The sequence below is a fragment of the Triturus cristatus genome, chromosome 6 (genome assembly GCF_964204655.1).
Source record: "Triturus cristatus chromosome 6, aTriCri1.1, whole genome shotgun sequence".
NCBI classification, from domain to species: domain Eukaryota; kingdom Metazoa; phylum Chordata; class Amphibia; order Caudata; family Salamandridae; genus Triturus; species Triturus cristatus.
In genome coordinates this window covers 938,611,780-938,631,391 of record NC_140589.1, presented here as the reverse complement: position 1 = coordinate 938,631,391, position 19,612 = coordinate 938,611,780, and the positions used below count along the sequence as shown (strand labels likewise).

The following is a 19,612-nucleotide window of genomic DNA, read 5'->3' as shown; positions in this document are numbered from 1 at the left end:
ACATGCACACCAAGCCATTCAAAGGGGATTCGACAAAAATTCGACCAAAACTATGTAAGAAACCCCCCTCACGGTTAATAAAACACACATCCACTGCCGGATGTGTAATACTTTTTATTTTACTCTCTGGAAAGGGGACGAACATCACTTGAGAGTCACAGCACGCTCCTGGCAGAGCCCAATGCTGTGTTACACCCACCATTGCCTGCCGAGTGCCACACACCTCTGTGTTGTATTCCACCAGCTAGTGCATATGCTATGACACTCTCTAGCCCATGTGCACTGTAACACCACCCCGTGAATGTCATGCCACACTTGTCTTCGCACAGGTTATATTGCCCCATCTAACGTGCCTTCCTCGATGCCTATGTTATAACGCACAGTGCTATGCCATACATATTACAATCTGGGATCCATATCTTTGTCACAGTGCATATGCAACGTTACACTCCCCAGCACATATTTTATATTACAACTTTAGAGACTAGTTAGGTTACACAACACTGCCCTGTGCATATTACACTCCAAGGCGCACATCGCATAGCACGCGCTAGTGCCTGTGCTATCTCGCGCTCTCCAATGAATCTGTCACTGCGCACAATGTATTGCATATTATATTTCACGCCCGGTTCATCTTATATCACACTTTTTGGTGCATAGTTTATACCATACACTATATCTAGTTTTCATTTTCAATCGTGCTCTCAGGACTATGTTCTATATAACACTGTGTTCACCTACCCTTTTCACGGGCATTACATTTTGGGATAGGGGGTGGAGGGCCACGGGGTGTTTCTGCCAAGTGAGCCCGGAGTCACAGTCACAAACGTCCTCTTCTTCCTGAATAAAAGTGAGATTATGCTGCATACTTGTTCATATTTTAAGTAGTTCGCACAGACACACGTTTTAAAAACAATGAAGTTCCTAATACCAGCCTTCTCTGAACAGTTAGCTTGCTGCCCCATCCCCCTCCTACCTATCCTCTGTTGTGTGAATCCATGGACTAGCCTCCTCCCTCCTGCCATGCATGGTCTGATGTGCTGCCACTGCCCTCAATTTAGTATGATGTACCAGTCCCCTCCTCCTACCCTCCATTGCCCAATTCTATGCTCCATCATTGACCTCCTGCTTAAACTCTGTGCTTAGCTTGCTGCCCCTATTCTCCTTCCCCCTGCCCTCCGATGTCTTTGTGCATGCCCCTGCTCCATCCTTTTTGCCCACCATGTTCCATGGACCTGCCACTCCTATCTACTCTGAGTGTTCTGTTGAACTGCCACTCCCCTCCCACCTGCCTAGCATAGTCAGATGACTGTAACCTGTCCCTGCTACCTCCACCCTGCCTGTCCACATGCCATGCCCCTATCCTCTTCCTCCTGTCCTACATGGTCCATTGTACTGCCACACCCTTCTGCCCTCCCTGGTCTGTTGTGCTGCAACTGCTCCTCCTGCCTGCCCCGTGCGGTCTGTTGTGAGGCCCCTTCCCCTGAACTTTGTCTGTGCACAGGTCCTGACCCTCCCTTCTATCCTCCATCGTCCTTTGTGCATGCCCCTGCACCCTCCTTCTTGCCCATCATAGCCATTGTGCTGCCACTAACCCTTCCACTTGCCATGCATGGTCTTCTGTGCTGCCATGGCCCCTCCCACCTTCCCTGTGTGGTCAGTTAGCTGCCCCTGACCCCCTCCCACCTTCCCTCCATGGTCTGTGTTTATGCCATCACAGTCTCACTGTTGCTCTTCATGGTGTGTCTTGCTTCTAGTACCCATCCTGCCTGACCTCCATGGCTATCTTGCTGCTCCTGCCCTGCCCTGCCCCCTTACCCCCAGCCCTCTGTTTACATGTGCAGACCCCTACTCCCTCCCTCCTGGCTTGTCTGTTCCATTGTAATGCCCCTGATCCGTCCCTCCTGCCCTTTATGGTCTGTTATGCTGCAGCTTTCTCTCCTGTCTGTCCATTATGGTCAGCTAGCTACCATTGCCTCTTGCCCCTCTGTTCTCTGTTGTCCATGTGCATGGTCCTGTCCCCTCCCTCTTGCTTTCTATGGATTGTTGTGCTGCACTCCCGTCTCGCATGCTCTGTGTGGTGTATTGTGCTGCTGCAAACCCTGATGCCTGCCCTGCAGGGTCAGTTTGGTGCACCTCTCCATGTCCCTCCTGTCCTCTGTTATCCAAGTCCATGTCCCTACCCCATTTCCTTCCATGATCCAATGTACCATACTTGCGAACATTTTGAACTTGGTAAGAGGGAGATTTTGAAAAAAAACTGGGGTATTGATTTTCCCCTTTGAGTTACATTGAAAAAGAGGAGATTGTAGACAGGAGACAGATCAAATAAAGCCCATTTGAGCTTAAAAACATTGGACGTTTCCTGGCTGAATCGGGTCTGTTGGCATGTATGGTTGTACTACCATTGCCTCTTCCTTCTGCCCACAATGGTCTATTTCATTGCCACAGCCTCTCTTGCAAGTCCTGTATTGTTGGTTTGTTGCCCCTGCCCCCCTTTCCACTGCCCTCCATAGTCTGTTGTGCTGCCACGGCCCTTCCTGCCTGCTCAGTGTGGTTAAATTGTTGCCTTTGCACCCTCCTACCTGCCTTCAATTTTCAGAGTCCGTGCCCCTGGCCTCTGCCTCTCAACAGTATCCTAATGAACAACTAGATTGCTAACATTCTATATTTATTACAAAAGTGTGGAACGCCTGACGTCATCTTGATGTAATCAAAACTGTAATACCTAGAGCATTTCCTTTAGAAATTACATATATGAGAGGGTCTTATTGGTATCAAAATTATGGTTAGTGCTCTAAAAGACTAAAATAGGGACATATTTTCTGAGTTTTCAAATAGCGACAAAGCACTTTTAAATTATTTGTTATCTTTATGTTTCTTTATCCAGTTGACCACTTGATTAAATGTTGCACTTAGGGGAGAGGATGTGGTGTTACTTCCAGAACTGCAGACTTTGCAACTGGGGAACCAGGTTGGAGTTTCTGCTTCAGCTCGACATTCTGTGATTCTGGTCAAATCACTTAGTCTCCCCATGTCTACAACCAAAATGAATTTGTTCTCGTGTGATGTAACCAATGCTCATGTAAAGCACTCCAATACCTGACAAGTCTGCACTATATAACACTGCAAAAACACAAAATAATAAGTGTTTTGCACACTTCTGTCATTGGGCTATATTTGGGCTACATCTGGGTGATTTGGGGCTACATTTGGGCTCTTTTGTCTCCGGTGGCCATCTTTGGAGATTTTATTTGTTATGAAGTTTCCTAATTTCCTCATGTACTGCAGTCTCCTCAGTAGGAAATGCTTGCAGTTTTTTACTTTGATTCCATCATGAAGGTATTCAGAAATGTCACACATTTGCCATAAATTCTGAAAGTTAGCACTCTAGTTGCTCATTAGATCACTGTAGTAAAACTACTGTTCACCATGGAAGTCTGCTCCTGGTATTAAAAGTGCATGTTTCAGTCTGCATGTCAGAATTTTTTAATGAAATAGAAGAGGATTTGAGAAGTCACTCAAAATGTGCCCTCATTTTCTTTCTTCAGCATTAATCATAATTTCTATGGCAAAATGAACCCCCTCATTGTGTTCCTTTTTAAATTAAATGTTTTAAGTGTTACCAGTTTATTCCAATCAAGATGGCTTCAGGTGTGCCATACTTTTGTCATAATGAAGACAAAAAGCGCTCTAGTTGTTTTTAAGAACACTCTGGGACATTCTGTCGTTGGGCTATACTTGGGCTACATCTGGGTGATATTTGGGCTACATTTGGGCTCTTTTGTCTCTGGTGGCCATCTTGGGAGACTTATTTGTTATGAAGTTTCCTAATTTCCTCATTTACTGCAGTCTCCTCAGTAGGAAATACTTTCAGTTTTTTACTTTGATTCCATCAAGAAGGCATTCAGATGTGTCACACATTTGCCATGAATTCAGAATGTTAGCACTCTTTTTGCTCATTAGATTACTGTAGTAAAGCTACTGCTCACCAGGGAAACTGCTGCTGGTATTGAAAGTGCATGTTTCAGTCTGCATGTCAGAATTTTTTAATGAAATAAAAGAGGATTTCAGAAGTCAAAATGTGCCCTAGTTTTTCTTTCTGCAGCACTAATCATACTTGTTATGGAAAAATGAACCCCCTCATTTTGTTCCTTTTTAAATTAAATGTTTTAAGAGTTACCACTTTAATCCAAGCAAGATGGCTTCAGGTGTGCCATACGTTTATCATAAGTAGGACTGTTAGCGCTCTAGTTGTTCTTTGGGACACTCTGGGAAGCTGCAGTAGAACACAAAGGAATCAACTGACAGTCTCTGTCCTTGTTGGATGTACATGTTTTACTGAGAATGTCAGACTTCATTCTCACATGACTGAGAAAGATAATGTGAATTAACAGAAATAAGCTCTCAGTTTAGCTTATAGATCACCTTCCAAACCTCTGTGGGTAAAGCATGAGAAAATATTTTTCTCTCAATCATGATATCCCAGCAGAAGGCTTTTTCACATGGTGAAATCACCTTAGAACATACCACAATTCCTAAAATGAGTATGGTACCATCAACAAATGATTTATAATGTAACTAAAGTCTTAAAACCACCTATTAACTGCAATGCTTTTTAATGAGGTGCTATCATGTATATTGGTCCCAAGATGGCTGCCAACACTTCTTGGATGAAGTGCTGACAGCCAATCAGATCTCAGGATGAGATGTGTGGTTAGGCTCCGCCCACATATATATATGATTTTACTTTTGATTTTCTCAGGAACTACTGAACAGATTGACACCAGACCTGCAAAAGGCACTTCCCTGAGCTGAGGACTACCTCTCTGCCAAATTTCAAGTAATTCTGTTCAGCCGTTCGGGCTGTACCTTGGACTAAAGGTCCCTATGGAAAATTGCATGTTGAAAATGCGTTTTGGGACCCCCCTTTTTTCTCAGCCCCCTCTTGACGAATCCCCCCGAGACGTTCAGGGCAGGAGCGGAGCGGTACGCCCCACCTATTTTGAAAATTTCGCGAGGATTCGTCAACCGGCGCCAAAGTTATTCCAAATAGAATGTTGCGGATTTCCTATGGAAACACGGTCCTAACTATAACTATCTACTAATATATATATATATATATATATATATATATATATATATATATCTATCCACATCAATGGGGTCAGAACGCCAGATCACACAGCAGCGGGTGCAGGCTACGGGCCGGACCCAGGGCCAAAATTCAATTTTGCACAAAGTTTAGTCGCACACATCAATCCTTCGTTTTTAGATGTTTATTCAAAACAGAGCCAGTCTGTCAACCGACGCGTTTCGGCTTTGCAGCCTTTGTCACGGTAGGGAAACATTACTTTCATCATCTGTTTTATAATCACACTAATTAAGAGACAACCCCATTGCCTTCTGGGAATTGTAGTTTTTCGATGTTCCAATGACAGTTACAACAATATTATCGTTATTTTGAGCTATCTACATTTTAACTTTATGGCATTTGCTAATATATTCATACTGATTAGTGTCTATTTGATCACTTGGAGAGTTCAATTCTTTGTATAGTACATTTTTCATACAGTTCCGTCACTGTCTCTCACTTGTGACCTCTATTTTTTGGATTAGTATCCCGTCGCTTGCTGCCATATATGGGGATAATTTCTTGTACTGGCACATTTTACAGACTGATGGCGTGATAGGGACAGATCTTCCACCCTACCCCCTTGTCACATTTAGAAAAGCTAGGTCCATCAAAAATGACTTAGTGTGCAGCTATCTGAGGGATGCCCCTAGATCACCTTTTGGAGCACTAGGAGGGTTCTTTCCATGTGGCAAATGCAAAGCCTGCAAAGGGAGTAAAAGAGTGCTCAGTTATGAAATTCCCATCATGAGAATTAATAGGAACATCAGGAAATTTTTAACATGCACCACTCCATATACTGTTTACTGCCTAGTATGCCCATGTGGCCTGCGCTACGTGGGCAGCACTATTCATCCTACTAAAATCAGGATCTTAGAACACATGCGGGCCATCAGTAAAGGCGACGAGACCTACCCCGTAGCACGTCATTTTGACAAAACTCACAATCGTAATCGAGATGAGTTGAGCTACTTTTGTTTGGATCATGTACCGTTGAATCCTAGAGGGGGAGACAGGATACTGAAACTCCGGAGACTGGAGTCACGGTACATCATCGATCTCCAAACTAAAACACCATGGGGCCTTAATAGTAGTGAAGAGTTAGCTGTGCACCTAGGGGAGTGAAGTTTATATTCTATCCTCCCCCTCCTTCAATCTACTATAGTATGATGATACTGGATTTTGCTGTTATATATTGTACATATTGTGTGTATATATATTCGATATGTATGCATATGATTTACATGTGATTTACATGTGTATATATATGGTCCATATGTGTTTGTTTGTATATATGTACATGTATATATATGTATATATTTGCTGGTATCTGTATATGTATTTGTATTTGTATTTGAACCAGAGTATAGGACCCGTTACTTTACCTTGGTTGCTTCCTGCGGAAACATCATGTACGGTAGATTGTATTGTATTGTATATAGTATCCCCAGATGTATAGACATAGTAGTTTGCTCACCCACTCAGTATTTTTTGCTAATATATTTTTTGCTAATATGATTGTATAGAATATTTAGTAGTAGGCAGCCCTAGCCATGTTTTATTTCTGTTGGAGAATCTCTCCAGGTGTATGCCCATCCAGGGCTGGATTGACATGTATGAATTGATTCTTCCTTTACTCCGCACGCATTTGCGAGTAGAGTTTGTCATTTAGGCTTGTTGGTTATCATACACTATAAGATGGCGCCGACATTGGGGAAGAAATGTTGGAGACCACGTTATCGACGCTGGTCCCTCATTTATGTTTATGTACATTATGATGATTTAAAAACATGGCGGGCGGGCGCTTCGGTAAACATAGATGAAGGTTGTTACCGAAACGCGTCTGTTTGTTTACGTGACAGTTTCCATTTAATAAACTTTGGAAACGGCCCCCGTGAGTGCTGTCTTTCTCTTTGGATGGTGGATGTGAGAAGGAGAGTCGCAGCAATAATATATATATATATATATATATATATATATATATATATATATATATATATACACATACACATACATTTATATATAAATAACCAGTATGCATACTTAACGTGAATACTGTCTATTAGAAGAGAGGATCATGCAGTATACAATGCTGTGACATACATTAGCATAGGCATATTGACATTACTTGTATTTATAGAGGCTAACCTCATTGGAACAGATGACGCAAAACCTCCTGTCTTACGGCTGCATCACTTCTTTGCGTTGATTCAAGACAGTAGGGCTGCAGGAACATGTGGAATCTATTCTACGTTGTAGCACGGCAATACTGATCTTGCGGAGTACAAGTTTGCTCTAGCTGATAGTGGTTTACTAGCCTTGCCGTGAGAGAACTGTATGGTGACAGAGATCCATCTGGCAATGGTAGCTTTCGTGACTGTGGTACCTTTATGACAGAGTCCCTAAAAGACCAATAACTGATCAGATTTTCTGAAGTGCTTGGTATGATGTAGATAAAATTTGAGGCACCGTTTAATGTCCATAGTGTGGAGAGATCTTTCAGCTGGAGCTTTCGCATACAGACAGAAAGTACGCAGTATAATAGGTTGAGATCAAATTGCGATGGAACATTGGGGATGAACTTTGTGTTTGTTCTGAAACCACAATCGTTAGTGAATTGCAAGAAAGGTTCCTGAATGTTGAAGCCTGAATTTCACTGACTCTTCTAGTAGAGGTGAGAGACAATAATAGAGTGAACGTCCAGGTGAGAAATAGGAGATCTGCCCAGGAAATAAGCTTGAATAGTAACTTCATAAGCTGCAAGACAACCACACTGAGATGCCATTCTGGGAGTGGGGGTGTGTGGGGAGCAATCCTGATCGAGCCGGAGAGATTAGGTATGGCAGAATGTATTCAGGTGATGCTTCCAAGAGATGGGGATTAGATTGCTGACACCGTGAGCAGAATACTTCCTATTTGAATCTGTACGTTTTGTTTGTTGATTTGGCCCTCGCTTTGGTCACAATGTCTCTGCAGTCTTGAGAGAGATTTACAAATCCCAGAATTCATTGAATTCAGGAGCCATGAATGTATTTTGACAGAGGCTGGTTCAAAATGTAGGATCTGGCCATTGTGCCTCATGACGAGGGTGTGAATCCTTGTTAAGTAAATGGGATTTGTTTCCGAGAGTAGCAGGAGCTTCACAAATCAATGCTGTCTGGGCCATTTGGGAGCTATTAGAATGAGGCAAAAGCTCTCCATCTTCATCATGTTGAGGATCCTTGGTATAAGAGGGAAGGGGGGGAAAAGCATAAGTAAAAAACCTTTATCATCTAATTGAAAGGGCGTTCCCCCACGGACCCTGGGAGCAGGTATCGACTGGTGTAAAACTGGCATTTGCCGTTCTTGTTCGTGTCAAAAACATCCAATGCTGGTTTGCCCCAGTATGAGAAGACACTCTCCAACACCAGCTGATCCAGTTCCCACTTGTGGCAACTGTGTCTGAGAGTTTCCGATGAGGTGTTATTTACTCCTGACATGTGCTCAACTTTCAAAATTATGTTGTGGGCTGCCAGCCAATTCCAAAGGTCTTGAGCCTCTTGAGAGAGAGTTAGGGACTTTGTCCCCCCCTTGTTTGTTGATGGAAAACATGCTGGTCATATTGTCTGTACGGACCTGCACGGAAGCTCCTGCTACAAGTGGAAGGAAGGCTTGGAGAGTGAGAAAAATAGCCTGGAGCTCTAGACGATTGATGTGCATGGACTTCTGGAGTGCGGACCATTTCACTTGAATTTACAGGTCCTGCAAATAGCCATTCCAGCCATCCATGGAGGCAACAGTGATGATGATGTAATCTGGGATCGAAGTCAGCAGCGTGAGGCCTTGTGAGAGATGAGATTGTTGGGACCACCATGCCAGTCTTTGAGGTAATACTGATCAAATATTTCAAGGAGCCTGTCGATAGGACCCATTGCAACTGGCGCTCCTCCTGCAATGGCCTCCTTTTCAGCCATGCCAGTAGTACTATTTTTATCGCGGAGGAGATCATGCAGAGGAGCGACTTGAACATCAGCACAGAAACAGACCTTCTTTTTGATTTCTTTTTGGTCAGGTTTGATAACCTTTGTTGTCTGTCTTGTGACAGATGAGCATTGTATCTGAGGGTATTGAGGTTGGCGCCCAAAAATATCCTTATGTGACTTGGGATGTTAGAGGATTTTGGGTAATTTAGTTGGAGACCTAGCCTGTGAAAGGCAGGCCGTTTTATTCCTGGAGGCTTGTTGCAGTGTCTAGGTAAGGAAATACCTTATAGCCTTGCTTGCAAAGTGTGGCTGCTACTGGGGCGAGACATTTTGTGAAAATCCGAGGAGTAGACTTGAGTCCAAAGGGAAGGTCCCTGAACTGGCACTGGGTACCAGCAGCAGTAAAACGGAGATACTTATGATGCTTTGGATGTATGGGAAGATGGAGGTAAGCATTTGTACTTCCAGGGAGGTCAGGTAGTATCCGCTGTTTAATATGTGGAGAATGTCAGACAGGGTAATCATACGGAAAGATTCTTTGTGCAGAAATTTGTTCCATCTCCTGAGGTCTAGGATGGGTCTCCACTCTCCTGATTTCATACGAATAAGGAAAAAACGAGAAAAGAATCCCATGCCCTTTAGAGAACAAGGAACCCTGTCTATGGCAAGCATTATTAAAGCTTATTTCCTTAGTAAGTGAAGACGAGGTGGCTGTGCTCCTCTTATAGGAGTGTTTGGTGATCTCTGCACGAACTTGAGGGTATGCCCGTAGGTTACTAAGTCCAACACCCATTTGTCTGATGTTATCTCCTTCCATTGGGGGAGGTAGTTGGAGATCTTGCCGCTCACATGGGTGGAAGGAACGGTTACAGCCAGTACTTGGTCCAGGGCACTGTTTGCGGCCGGTATCGCGACCCTGGGGGGTTGCTTTCTGCGTGGGCCTTGTTTGGTGAAGGCTGCTGAAGAGGGGTGGTGGTAAGCATGATAGTAGGTAGGCCTATATTGGGACTGGGGCTGATAATTTTGAGGTCGCGGATAGCCACATCTAAAGGCTCAGAACCCTCTCCCTCTAGCTTCTTGATCGTGCAGTTTCTTGAACTGGAGCGTGTCAAGAGATCCGGGGGTGTCTGTGTCTGTCTTTATGGCTAATAAGGCATCATCGATATGTTTCCCTAACAAAGACCCGCCGTCAAAGGACATGTCCAGTATCTTTGATTGGCCCTCCGGTCTAAATGAGGTAACCTTGAGCCATCCCTGGAGCCTTAAGACCGCTGCTCTGGCAAACTGAAGAAAGCCTGTGGAGGCGAAGTCGAGAGCACAGTCGATGATTTCTGAAGAAGTTCGTTCACCGTCCTGTAAACTTTTCTTTGCCTCTGGCGTCCTGCCTTTAGGAATCAAATCAAACAGGCAACCCACATCTGGCGGTCATAGCACTCCAGGATCACTAGTGAGTTGGCTGCTTCAACAGTGAAGGCAGACATGAGGGAGAATCTCTTTCCTATATTGGCCAAGTGCCTGCCCTCTTTGTCTGGTGGAGCCGATATTGGTGCAGAAGGATTTTTGGAGCGCCTTTGTGCCACTTGAGGAATAACTGAATCTGGCTTGGGATGACTGATGAGGCAAGCAGGGGAATCATCGGTGGCCTTGTATTTTTTGTCAAGGCGAGGTGGTACTGGTGATACCGTAGCCAAATTATTCATGATCTTTATCCCTTCACTCCAGATATAGTCTGTAATGGGGATGGCTCTAACAGACTTTCTGGCTTGCTCCTTAAAGTTGTGCAAAAAGTAGTCAGCTGCTTGACAGAAGTTGGTAGATGAAATTGGGCTGCAGCTCAGTCCATCAGATAAATGAAAGCCTCCCGATGTCATCTGGAGGGGACAAGGGCAGTGTCTGCAGGATGAGGTGGTGGAGGGGAGGGAGTAGAGACTAGGTAATCATCCCATTCATCTTGTGGTTAGTGAGGATCAGGGATCTCTCCTTCTTTCTCTTCGTCTGAGGAAGAGTGGTCTTCCCTTGGAGGTGGTACAATATGGGAAGCAGGTGTTATCCAGGGCGTTTTTATTGGAGGGATTTTCCTTGGAATGACAGGAGAAGCAGGCTGGGTTGGCACTAGTTGCAGCTCTTGTGGAGGATCAGGAAATCTCCTCTTGTAACCCTGCAGCATAGCTTGTTCATAAAGTTCATAATGCCTCCTAGGAGGGGCATAGTATAACTGCTAGTATTGCTCTTCATCCTCATAGCCTGACTCTTCTTCCTGGCATTTTACCTAGAGCTCCGAAGAACTGTGTGCATCCCCAAAGGGCCCTTTGCCATCTGACTCTTCCACATCCAGTAAATGGCTAGGAAATAAAGGTGATACCTTACTAGTAGAGGTAACTCCAGGTCTGAAGGCTTGTCATTGTGATCTTGGTAATTTTAATCTTCGTTGAACTGTCGTTGACGACGTAAAGGTGAACTGGGGCGTCGATGGTAAGAGATCCCTCATTGACGGAACCGTCTTCATCGATGATGCAGTCGTTGACTGTGCCACTGTCGAAGGTGCTGATGCTGGTGCACTCGTGGTCGGTGTTATTTTCGATGGTGGTGCTGGTGCTGCTGTAGACAGTGTCTTTGTTGACGGCCATTTCTTTGACGTTGGACCAGTGTAAGTCAATTGCAACGGCAACTTAGAGGGGGAGATCACCTCAGTAGATGAAATGGAAGAATTGATAGCTGCCGTCATCAAAGTCCTTGATGATAATGGTTTAATTGCTGAGGCTGTGGCGACGGTCGCCGTTGTCGAAACTAGTGTCAACGGTGGTGTCATCGTTGACGGCATTCAGAGCTGATTTTTTGTCCTCAACGTTTCTGCGGAGGGACAATGTTTTTCCTCCACCTATTTTTCAGAGGGAGTAGTAGGTCGGGGGCACCCCTGTGGTGATGAGCCTATGTTTCTCATTTCGTAGGGGTTCTTTATGGTGTGTTTTTAAGACCATTCTACTCCCCTCAGAAGCCCAATAGTTAGATGATGTTGAACTTTTGTGGGTTTGTCAGACAGATGGCTGTAGCCCCCTCAGAAGAACTGGATTTCTGGGATTTCGATTTCTGTAGCCACAGAGGTAGCCTTACGTCTCTGTCTCTTAATGTTTTAGAAGAAAAGGTGTGACCAATCTTGCGCTTCTTTACCTGATGTTGAGGGTAGAGGCAATCGGTGGATGATACACATGCAACCTTTTCTTCTCATAGGACTTGCAGGATCTGAAAACACCTTTCTTAGAAGTCTCAGTCATTGGAGATGTAGGAAAGTTAAGTCATAAAGGAAAAATGAGCAGAGTTCAGGGAGACGTCCTTCACATGACATCTGGTAGAAAATCGGAGGGACTCAGCCTCTGTTTGGAGTCTTCTAGAGGGTGCTATCACCTGACTGGTTATTGTTCAAGCTGGGTCCTTTTTTTTTAAATGACACAGAGAGGCTATTATAATGACTTTGTATTGCCATTACAGCCTATTAAACGATTACATACTGCTTTACTATGGTAGCTTGGGACTCCCACTTCGACGACGGGGAATGATTCAAGCATGTGGATCTATGAAAACCCAATACTGGAGGATGAGAGATGTTCGTCTGTCCCAAGAGTACTATGTATTGTCATATAGCTATCAGTTGGGGGAAAAAGTTTGCATTCAATACGGGCTGAGGGGCACGGAGCAAGAAAACAATGCTTCGATTTCCCTAGTGACAGCCAGATCAGGTATGTGCCTTGCCATAAATTCACAATAGACATACAATATTTGAAATGAATGGTGGTGCGTGCCATTAAACCCAGACCTAAAAAGAACACTTGCTAATGTTGTTAGGCAGCTTCACAGTTGTAGGTGCAACAAAGAAAATACAATGTTTCTGCTTCCCTTAAACCCTTCCCAAGCAGGTTAATGTTAAACGATATAAGGATGTGCAGTAAAGCTTTCACTAAAACCAATCTTATGCTAAGAAAAACGTTAAAGCAATAGCATCCAATGGCTAAGGAACTGAAGGAGTTTGTATCTATCTTTAATTCCTAACAATAAACATTGTGTTCAGGGCCGGCTTTAGGGCGGTGCGACCGGTGCCACCGCACCGGGTGCTGGCTTCCTGGGGGCGCCGAGTTTGAAAGTTTATTATGCTTTTGAAGCACCTGCTGCAGCGTTTCTTTCCGCCGGCAATTACCAGGCCTCACATAAATGTCAAGATAACTCGTGTGATTCATTATCTTCCTGGAGAGAGATCAGTGTTTTGTAAAGTTGAGGTTTTGACTTAGGTGAAGTTAGTGCAGTGGGTTAATATGCCTGCTGCAAAGAACGTATACCCAGTAGATTACAGAGTGTGTATGATGTAAACAGATCCGCAGGTTACTGCTTTCAAAAGAGACATCCTTTTGTTACTTGCAATTTATAACTTAAAGTCCTAATATAGAATAGAGAGCTATTAACTTTCATCCCAGAACTGCCTACACACTGCAAAGTATACATTATTAGAACATTGATTAATGTTGCAAAAAGGGTTAATTTGGCTAGAAATCGATTCTTATTATTAAAGAAAACTCCCAACTATGCTGTTTCTTTTTCGACTCTGCGTTTGTGCTTCTCCACACCAAGCACTCTTAAACTATACTGCCTACCAGTATGGATGACATGTGACTCCTACACTTTCAGTCCTTTGGCTTATGTAACATTTCCTATACACTGATTTACACACGTATGATTGATTGTCTCTGTGTAATGTGTGTGTGATGCAAAGTGCTCGCACACCCTACACTGGTATGAGTGGCGCTATATAACTAATTCAATGCATCTGAGAGAGTGTGTTATTGTGACTTGGTCACTGTTAAAGGGTGCTAGTGAGAGAATCCGTGGTGGAGTTGGTCATTGGGGGGGCGCCAACAAACATTGTCGCACTGGGCGCCACCAGCACTAAAGCCGGCCCTGATTGTGTTTACCTATTACCATTGTCCATTTAGAAGTACATCAACGTACAACACCGAGTATAGCACTTTCACAATTGTAGAATTAATTGAGGTTATGAGGCTACTAAATTATGTTTCTAACAGATTGCTTAATCCTAAATGTCAAAGCAAAAGGTTACGTAGCATCAGAGAATGAGAATAAATTACTAGCCTTAGTAAAAATGCATATACCTTGCATATCTTCATTATATGGAGCAAAGAATATAATTAGAAATTTTAAAAAGTAATTTTCTGAACAACTTACTTGCAGATGCATCCCAAAATTTGATAGAACCATCCGCATGCCTGTTAAGGAGCAAATGAAAAATATATCAACTTGGCACAACATGTGGAAAAATAAACAAAACTTAGAAGGTTAGAATCCATGGACCATCTTTACAAATAAAAATGAAAACTCTGGGAACACAGGTGTGAACAGAAAAGATTTTTATAATATGCAATGGAAAGCATGATCAACAGTGTTGGAGTACTCTGGGTTGACTATGTAATGTACGGTAACATGGTTTGTTTAAATAAACACAATTTGTTTTCCAGTCAAATGACTCTGGGCCTTTAACTGCTAACATAATCTCACCAGTTCTAAGCAATTGCTTGAGTTAAGTACAGTTATCAAATACGCTTTGCTAACAGACTCTCACCAGTTCTAAACACTTTCTGGAGTTAAGTACAGTTATCAAATAGTCTTTTTTTTGCTGTAAAGCATCCTCATGCTGAATTTCACTAGCATCTGAAAGTCGTGTATTCCGGAAAGTTTGGGCGCTGGAAGAATTAAGAGTTTTAAATATGATGTGTGCTGCTATGTTTCTCTGGTGGCATGCACCTGTAATACTGGGAGGACGGACGTAGGGAGCAGCTGAAACTTGTTTTGTCAGTCGATTTTGGATACCTAACTGTTGGATAACTGGAACTCTTTCTCCGTTCGAAAAGCGTTTGATTTGGACTGATTACATATTATGTCCGTTGCAGAAACAACTGGACTCCTACTCAATTTCCAAATAAAGATGATGCATTGATAAGATCCTCATTGTTCACACATCATTAATCATCTTCCTGGATTTCCATTTGGCTTTATGTTCCCACCCTCACAGATTTATCTGCACCAAGCTTGGATTCACTCCCCCTATAGAAGATGCTACTGCTCATAGGTTCCATTTCTTTGGCTAAAGTACTATGCAGATAATCAGTTGCACTGAGTATAATATGCTATTCCTCACCAGTATTAAGTGTAGTAGAGGGGCCAACGCCACAGGTGTAGATTCACCAAAATACCAAGAATAGAGGAAGTGACATCTCATACCTTTTGACCATAATGACATCACAGGAAGTGACCTCATATGACCCTTGACCCAGATTGTTTCCAGAAAGGCATGTCACATGACCCTAACATCACACTCTTTTACATTCACTTACACTCATTCTTATTGAATCTCACTCATTTGTATTCACTCTTAATCTCACTCATGCTCATACTTACTGACACTTAAGTGCACAGTTTGCATCACTTTTGCGAAACAAACCTGGTGCAAAATGTTAAGGTGAGATTTAATATCCAACGCAAATTCTGATTTGCACTGGATTGTATTCCTAAGTAACGCTTAGTTGCTCTATGCATTGCTTTGCGTAATTTTGCGTCAAGTAAATGTTCCATGGATTGTACATGGGCTTACACATGCAGCCACCTATGGGTTTTGACAGAAATCCCTTTCAACAAATATTGGTAGAGAGGAATTTACTCCAAAATCCGATGACTGCTTGAGGCCGGCATTATGAGGAGAAAGATTATGCGGATATATTTTGAAATATTTGTACAGTACATGTACAAGTATTTCAATTTTGTTGTGTGATAGAAACGAATGATATCCTAAAGCCTTTCCTTTCACACTCCGTGTACCCCAACAAGACTGACAGTTCACTTTACAAAATCTTCTCACTTTGCAGTCATGGAAAAAAAAAGGTAAATACCAATCACCATGGCAAAAGAAAAAGTAGTTATTTGTTGGAAGACATTGCCTGACATTTGATTCTGTCTCTGAATGAATAGCAAATCTAACCAGATAAAAACAAACGAATTAAAAGGCATATTTATTGCGCTTTCAACTTCTGAACTCACTCTAGCATGATTATTCCGGGTGTGCTGCAGCACCCCGCAGCCCCACTTCCAACGCCTATGCCTGGGCATCACCAAGAGCGAGCTTTGTGGCACACATAGAAGCAGCGACCATCACCTCAATATAACAAAATCTTAAAACAGCAAGATAATCATATGGGAATAAGCACAACAAAACCACAACATCAGTGAGAGGACAGGCAGAAGAAAAAAACAAAGGACCATTTGAAATGGCCCCTAGATAACTCATTGAACCGAAGTAAGGAAAGGCACTTACCGGGAGGATGGATGGGGCATTTTCTGGGGTGTGTGAGCTGGATCACACAGGTCTGTGGGAGAGATGAGGAGGGGGTCACTTGCTTGGGATTGCGGTCGTGTTCCAGGGTGTTGTATTGGGCCCTAGCCCAGAGGAACTGCCTTTGAAGATATTCATCACTCTAATGTGAACAGGTATGCTCCTCCTGTCAATAGGGCTGGAAAGGACTGGTTGCTAGGGACCTCTGTAATTAGAGGTTCCCTATCTCGCAATGCTCGTAATAACTTTGTTTAACTTGGCATTTTAATGACGCTTAGTTTTGCCCACCTGCACCATTACCGAGGGAAAAACCATGGCCCAGCTAGCACTGCACATATACCCGCCTCAGTCTTGCACAATGCACTTTAATTATTTATAGCGATTTACTTATGTGAATCCAAGTCGATGGAATGGCAATTTTGCACATTACACATTAGGGAAAAGCCCAGTCCCTGATCAGCCATTTTTGTCCATTTATTATCTTTATCTGACACCTCTACGTCCATACCTAGAAAAGAAATCAGCGGTCGCAATAGATGTATGAAAAATCTTTAGTTTTTCTTGTATGCATTTTTAAACTGTATCTATTGTATGATCTTCTTTATGGTTTTAATTAACTAATAAACTATACTACACACTCCGAGTAGATTCATCACTATAATGTGACCAGGTATGTTCCACCTATCGACAGGGTTGTGGGTGGGTGCCAGATGTTATGAGAACATCAAAAACCACAGGTGTGGCATATCAGATTTCTCCTAGGAACCAGTAATGCATCATGTATGTGCTTGTTTCACTGAACGTTTCCTGGACAATTTCCAAGGAGCACACATGTATCAGCAATAATTTCCCACAACACTGACTGACCAAGGAATTTGGCTGCCGACTCATCATTTGGACATCACAACCCACGTCCTTTCAGAGCACCCCAGGAGATAGCTGAAAGGCCCGTCAAGCCCCTAAAGTTGCGTGCCATATTGCTGTCTCCATGAGAAACACTATTTCACAAGAAAAGAGTCATAACAAATCTTTTTTAAATGGTTCTTACATACGTTCCCACTGATTACAATGCCAATAGTAACCCCCAGTGTACAGCATGTCATCCACCAAAAGTTAAACAAAGGAGGTTGCTCCACCACCAGGATGATCTTCTCCTGGCAACAGTGGTCTCTTGCAAAAACAAGAAGATCTGCCACTCACTCCTGAACCTCTTGCTCAATCAACTATGGATGTTGGCGTAAACAGCTGACAAAGCACCTCTGAAAGAGACAAAACGTGTCTCCTGACTGTACTAAAAGAAAACTAACAAAAGTTTGCACACAGGATCTCAACCAATCTGTTAATAACTTTAATAATGGCATCATGATAGTTGACTTCATGATTAGAATTGGAACAGAAGCTAAATTGAACTTGATGCAAATTAACGAAAATGGAATTCTATGTCCGGACCAGAGGCTCAGATTATGCCTTCTTCCTTCGCTTTATTTTCCACAGCAGCATATTTTTAAAACAGTATAACAACTACATTTCCCATGAACAATAGGGAAAGCAAAAGTCTCAAACAGGAGTCCTTCCTCGCAGTCCGCACTCCAGTCAGGCAGCATAGTCCCTCCAAGCGGTTTCCTCTTCCTTCGCTGCTCAGCAGCAGATAAATAGATTTTATTTACGTCTCCTGTTGTGGGGTTTGTTATCTGGCTCATTTGGTGGCGTTTTGCTAGCGCTTTGTGTTTTTTCTGTTTCATGCAGATTCCCTTTAGTCACGGGACATTTTTAAGCGTACCTTACGTGACTGCTTCCCTGGGAGGTGCGGAAATATACAACACCAAACGGAGAACGACGGCGATCAAGGGCTGCCGGCTCTGCGATTACAAACACGAGTCTCTGGCCCATCTTTTACTTTGTTGCCCGGCCTTGCGCACAGCTCGTAGTCTCTATCTACGGCCAATTCTATTACAACTGGGCACCCGTACAGCCAAGGAGGCGATCTCTCAATTGTACACATTGAACACAGTAAAACATATGGCCTCGTTTGGCAAATTCATCAAACAGACTCGATTACTGCCGACGGCTCCACCACTTAGAGACCCAGTCAATTGCAAGTCTGCTTGACGCCCACGGATTTTAATTACTGCTTCCTTTTAAATGCTGTTATTTTTTTTTTTTTTACTTTGTTATATGCTAAGGTTTTATGTTATGGTTTTAAGTAACCAGCAATAAAATGTAATTCATTCATTCATTCATTCATTCAGGTGCGGTGTAGTCCTCCCGCCGCCAGGGGGAATAGTGCACTCTATATGGGCAGCGTGAGTCAGGCACTAGCATTAGAGTCCTGACGAGTCCTGCACGGTGAGAGCTCAGCCTTGCCTTCTGCCACCAGGTTTACGCCCTGACGGGGTCTGTATTTTCCTTGGTTATCATTGAACGCCCTCCTAGAGGGTCTGTAAAACATTTTTGAACACCCTACGGGGTTGCAATTGCACCGTGACTTGTGGTGCCTGTGGGACACTGTCCTGGGTGGCTGCCCTGCGACCAGAGGGCTGGCTATGCCCATTAATCGTGTGCTCTTGCCACCCCTATTTGTCTGGGCTCCCTCCCAGCTTGTAAACAGAGTTCCTATAGTGCCTTTAAAATAGTGCCTTCAGCACCAAGCTGCCTGTGCTCCTGATATACTTACCTATACTATACCTCTGCTCACCTAAGACATGCAGTCGGAGCAGGATCAGTACCAGGAGTAGGATCCCGTGGCGTACCTCCCCTGGGATGATGACTTTTACCAGGGGTTGGACGACTCCATCTACAGGGTTGTCAACCAGGCCATGGAGCCTCTGGAGCAACGTCTGTCAGCACAGATAGCAAAGGAATGCGCAAAGTGGGATGCTCCCGCGTCAGCTACCCCTATGTCCCCTCCTGCACCTGAATCTCCTGGTTCTCCCCTGCTAAGAAACCATGTCCTCAAGGTGTAGATATAGATGCCTTTGCACGTCTGAAGCAGGCGTTCTTGGCACAGGTGCCCCACAGCCTGACCCGGCGCCCCCCACGGACTGCACCCCAACTCCTCCGCGTACCGCTTCCCCAGGCCCCTTTAATAATGGCGACTCCCCCAGTGACCCGGACGAGGAAGTGGGCTCC

At 43.7% G+C, this 19,612-nt stretch overlaps 1 protein-coding gene across 6 annotated transcripts in view; it reads right to left on the bottom strand.

Annotated features, from left to right (window-relative positions):
- STXBP5 (syntaxin binding protein 5) overlaps positions 1–19,612 on the bottom strand; it is a 1,306,577-nt gene that overhangs the window by 557,683 nt on the left and 729,282 nt on the right. For all 6 annotated transcript variants that reach the window (XM_085611623.1, XM_085611620.1, XM_085611619.1 and 3 more), the window contains exon 14: positions 14,326–14,366. In XM_085611623.1, coding sequence (XP_085467749.1) covers positions 14,326–14,366 — 41 coding nt within the window. The remainder of the gene's footprint in view (positions 1–14,325; positions 14,367–19,612) is intronic.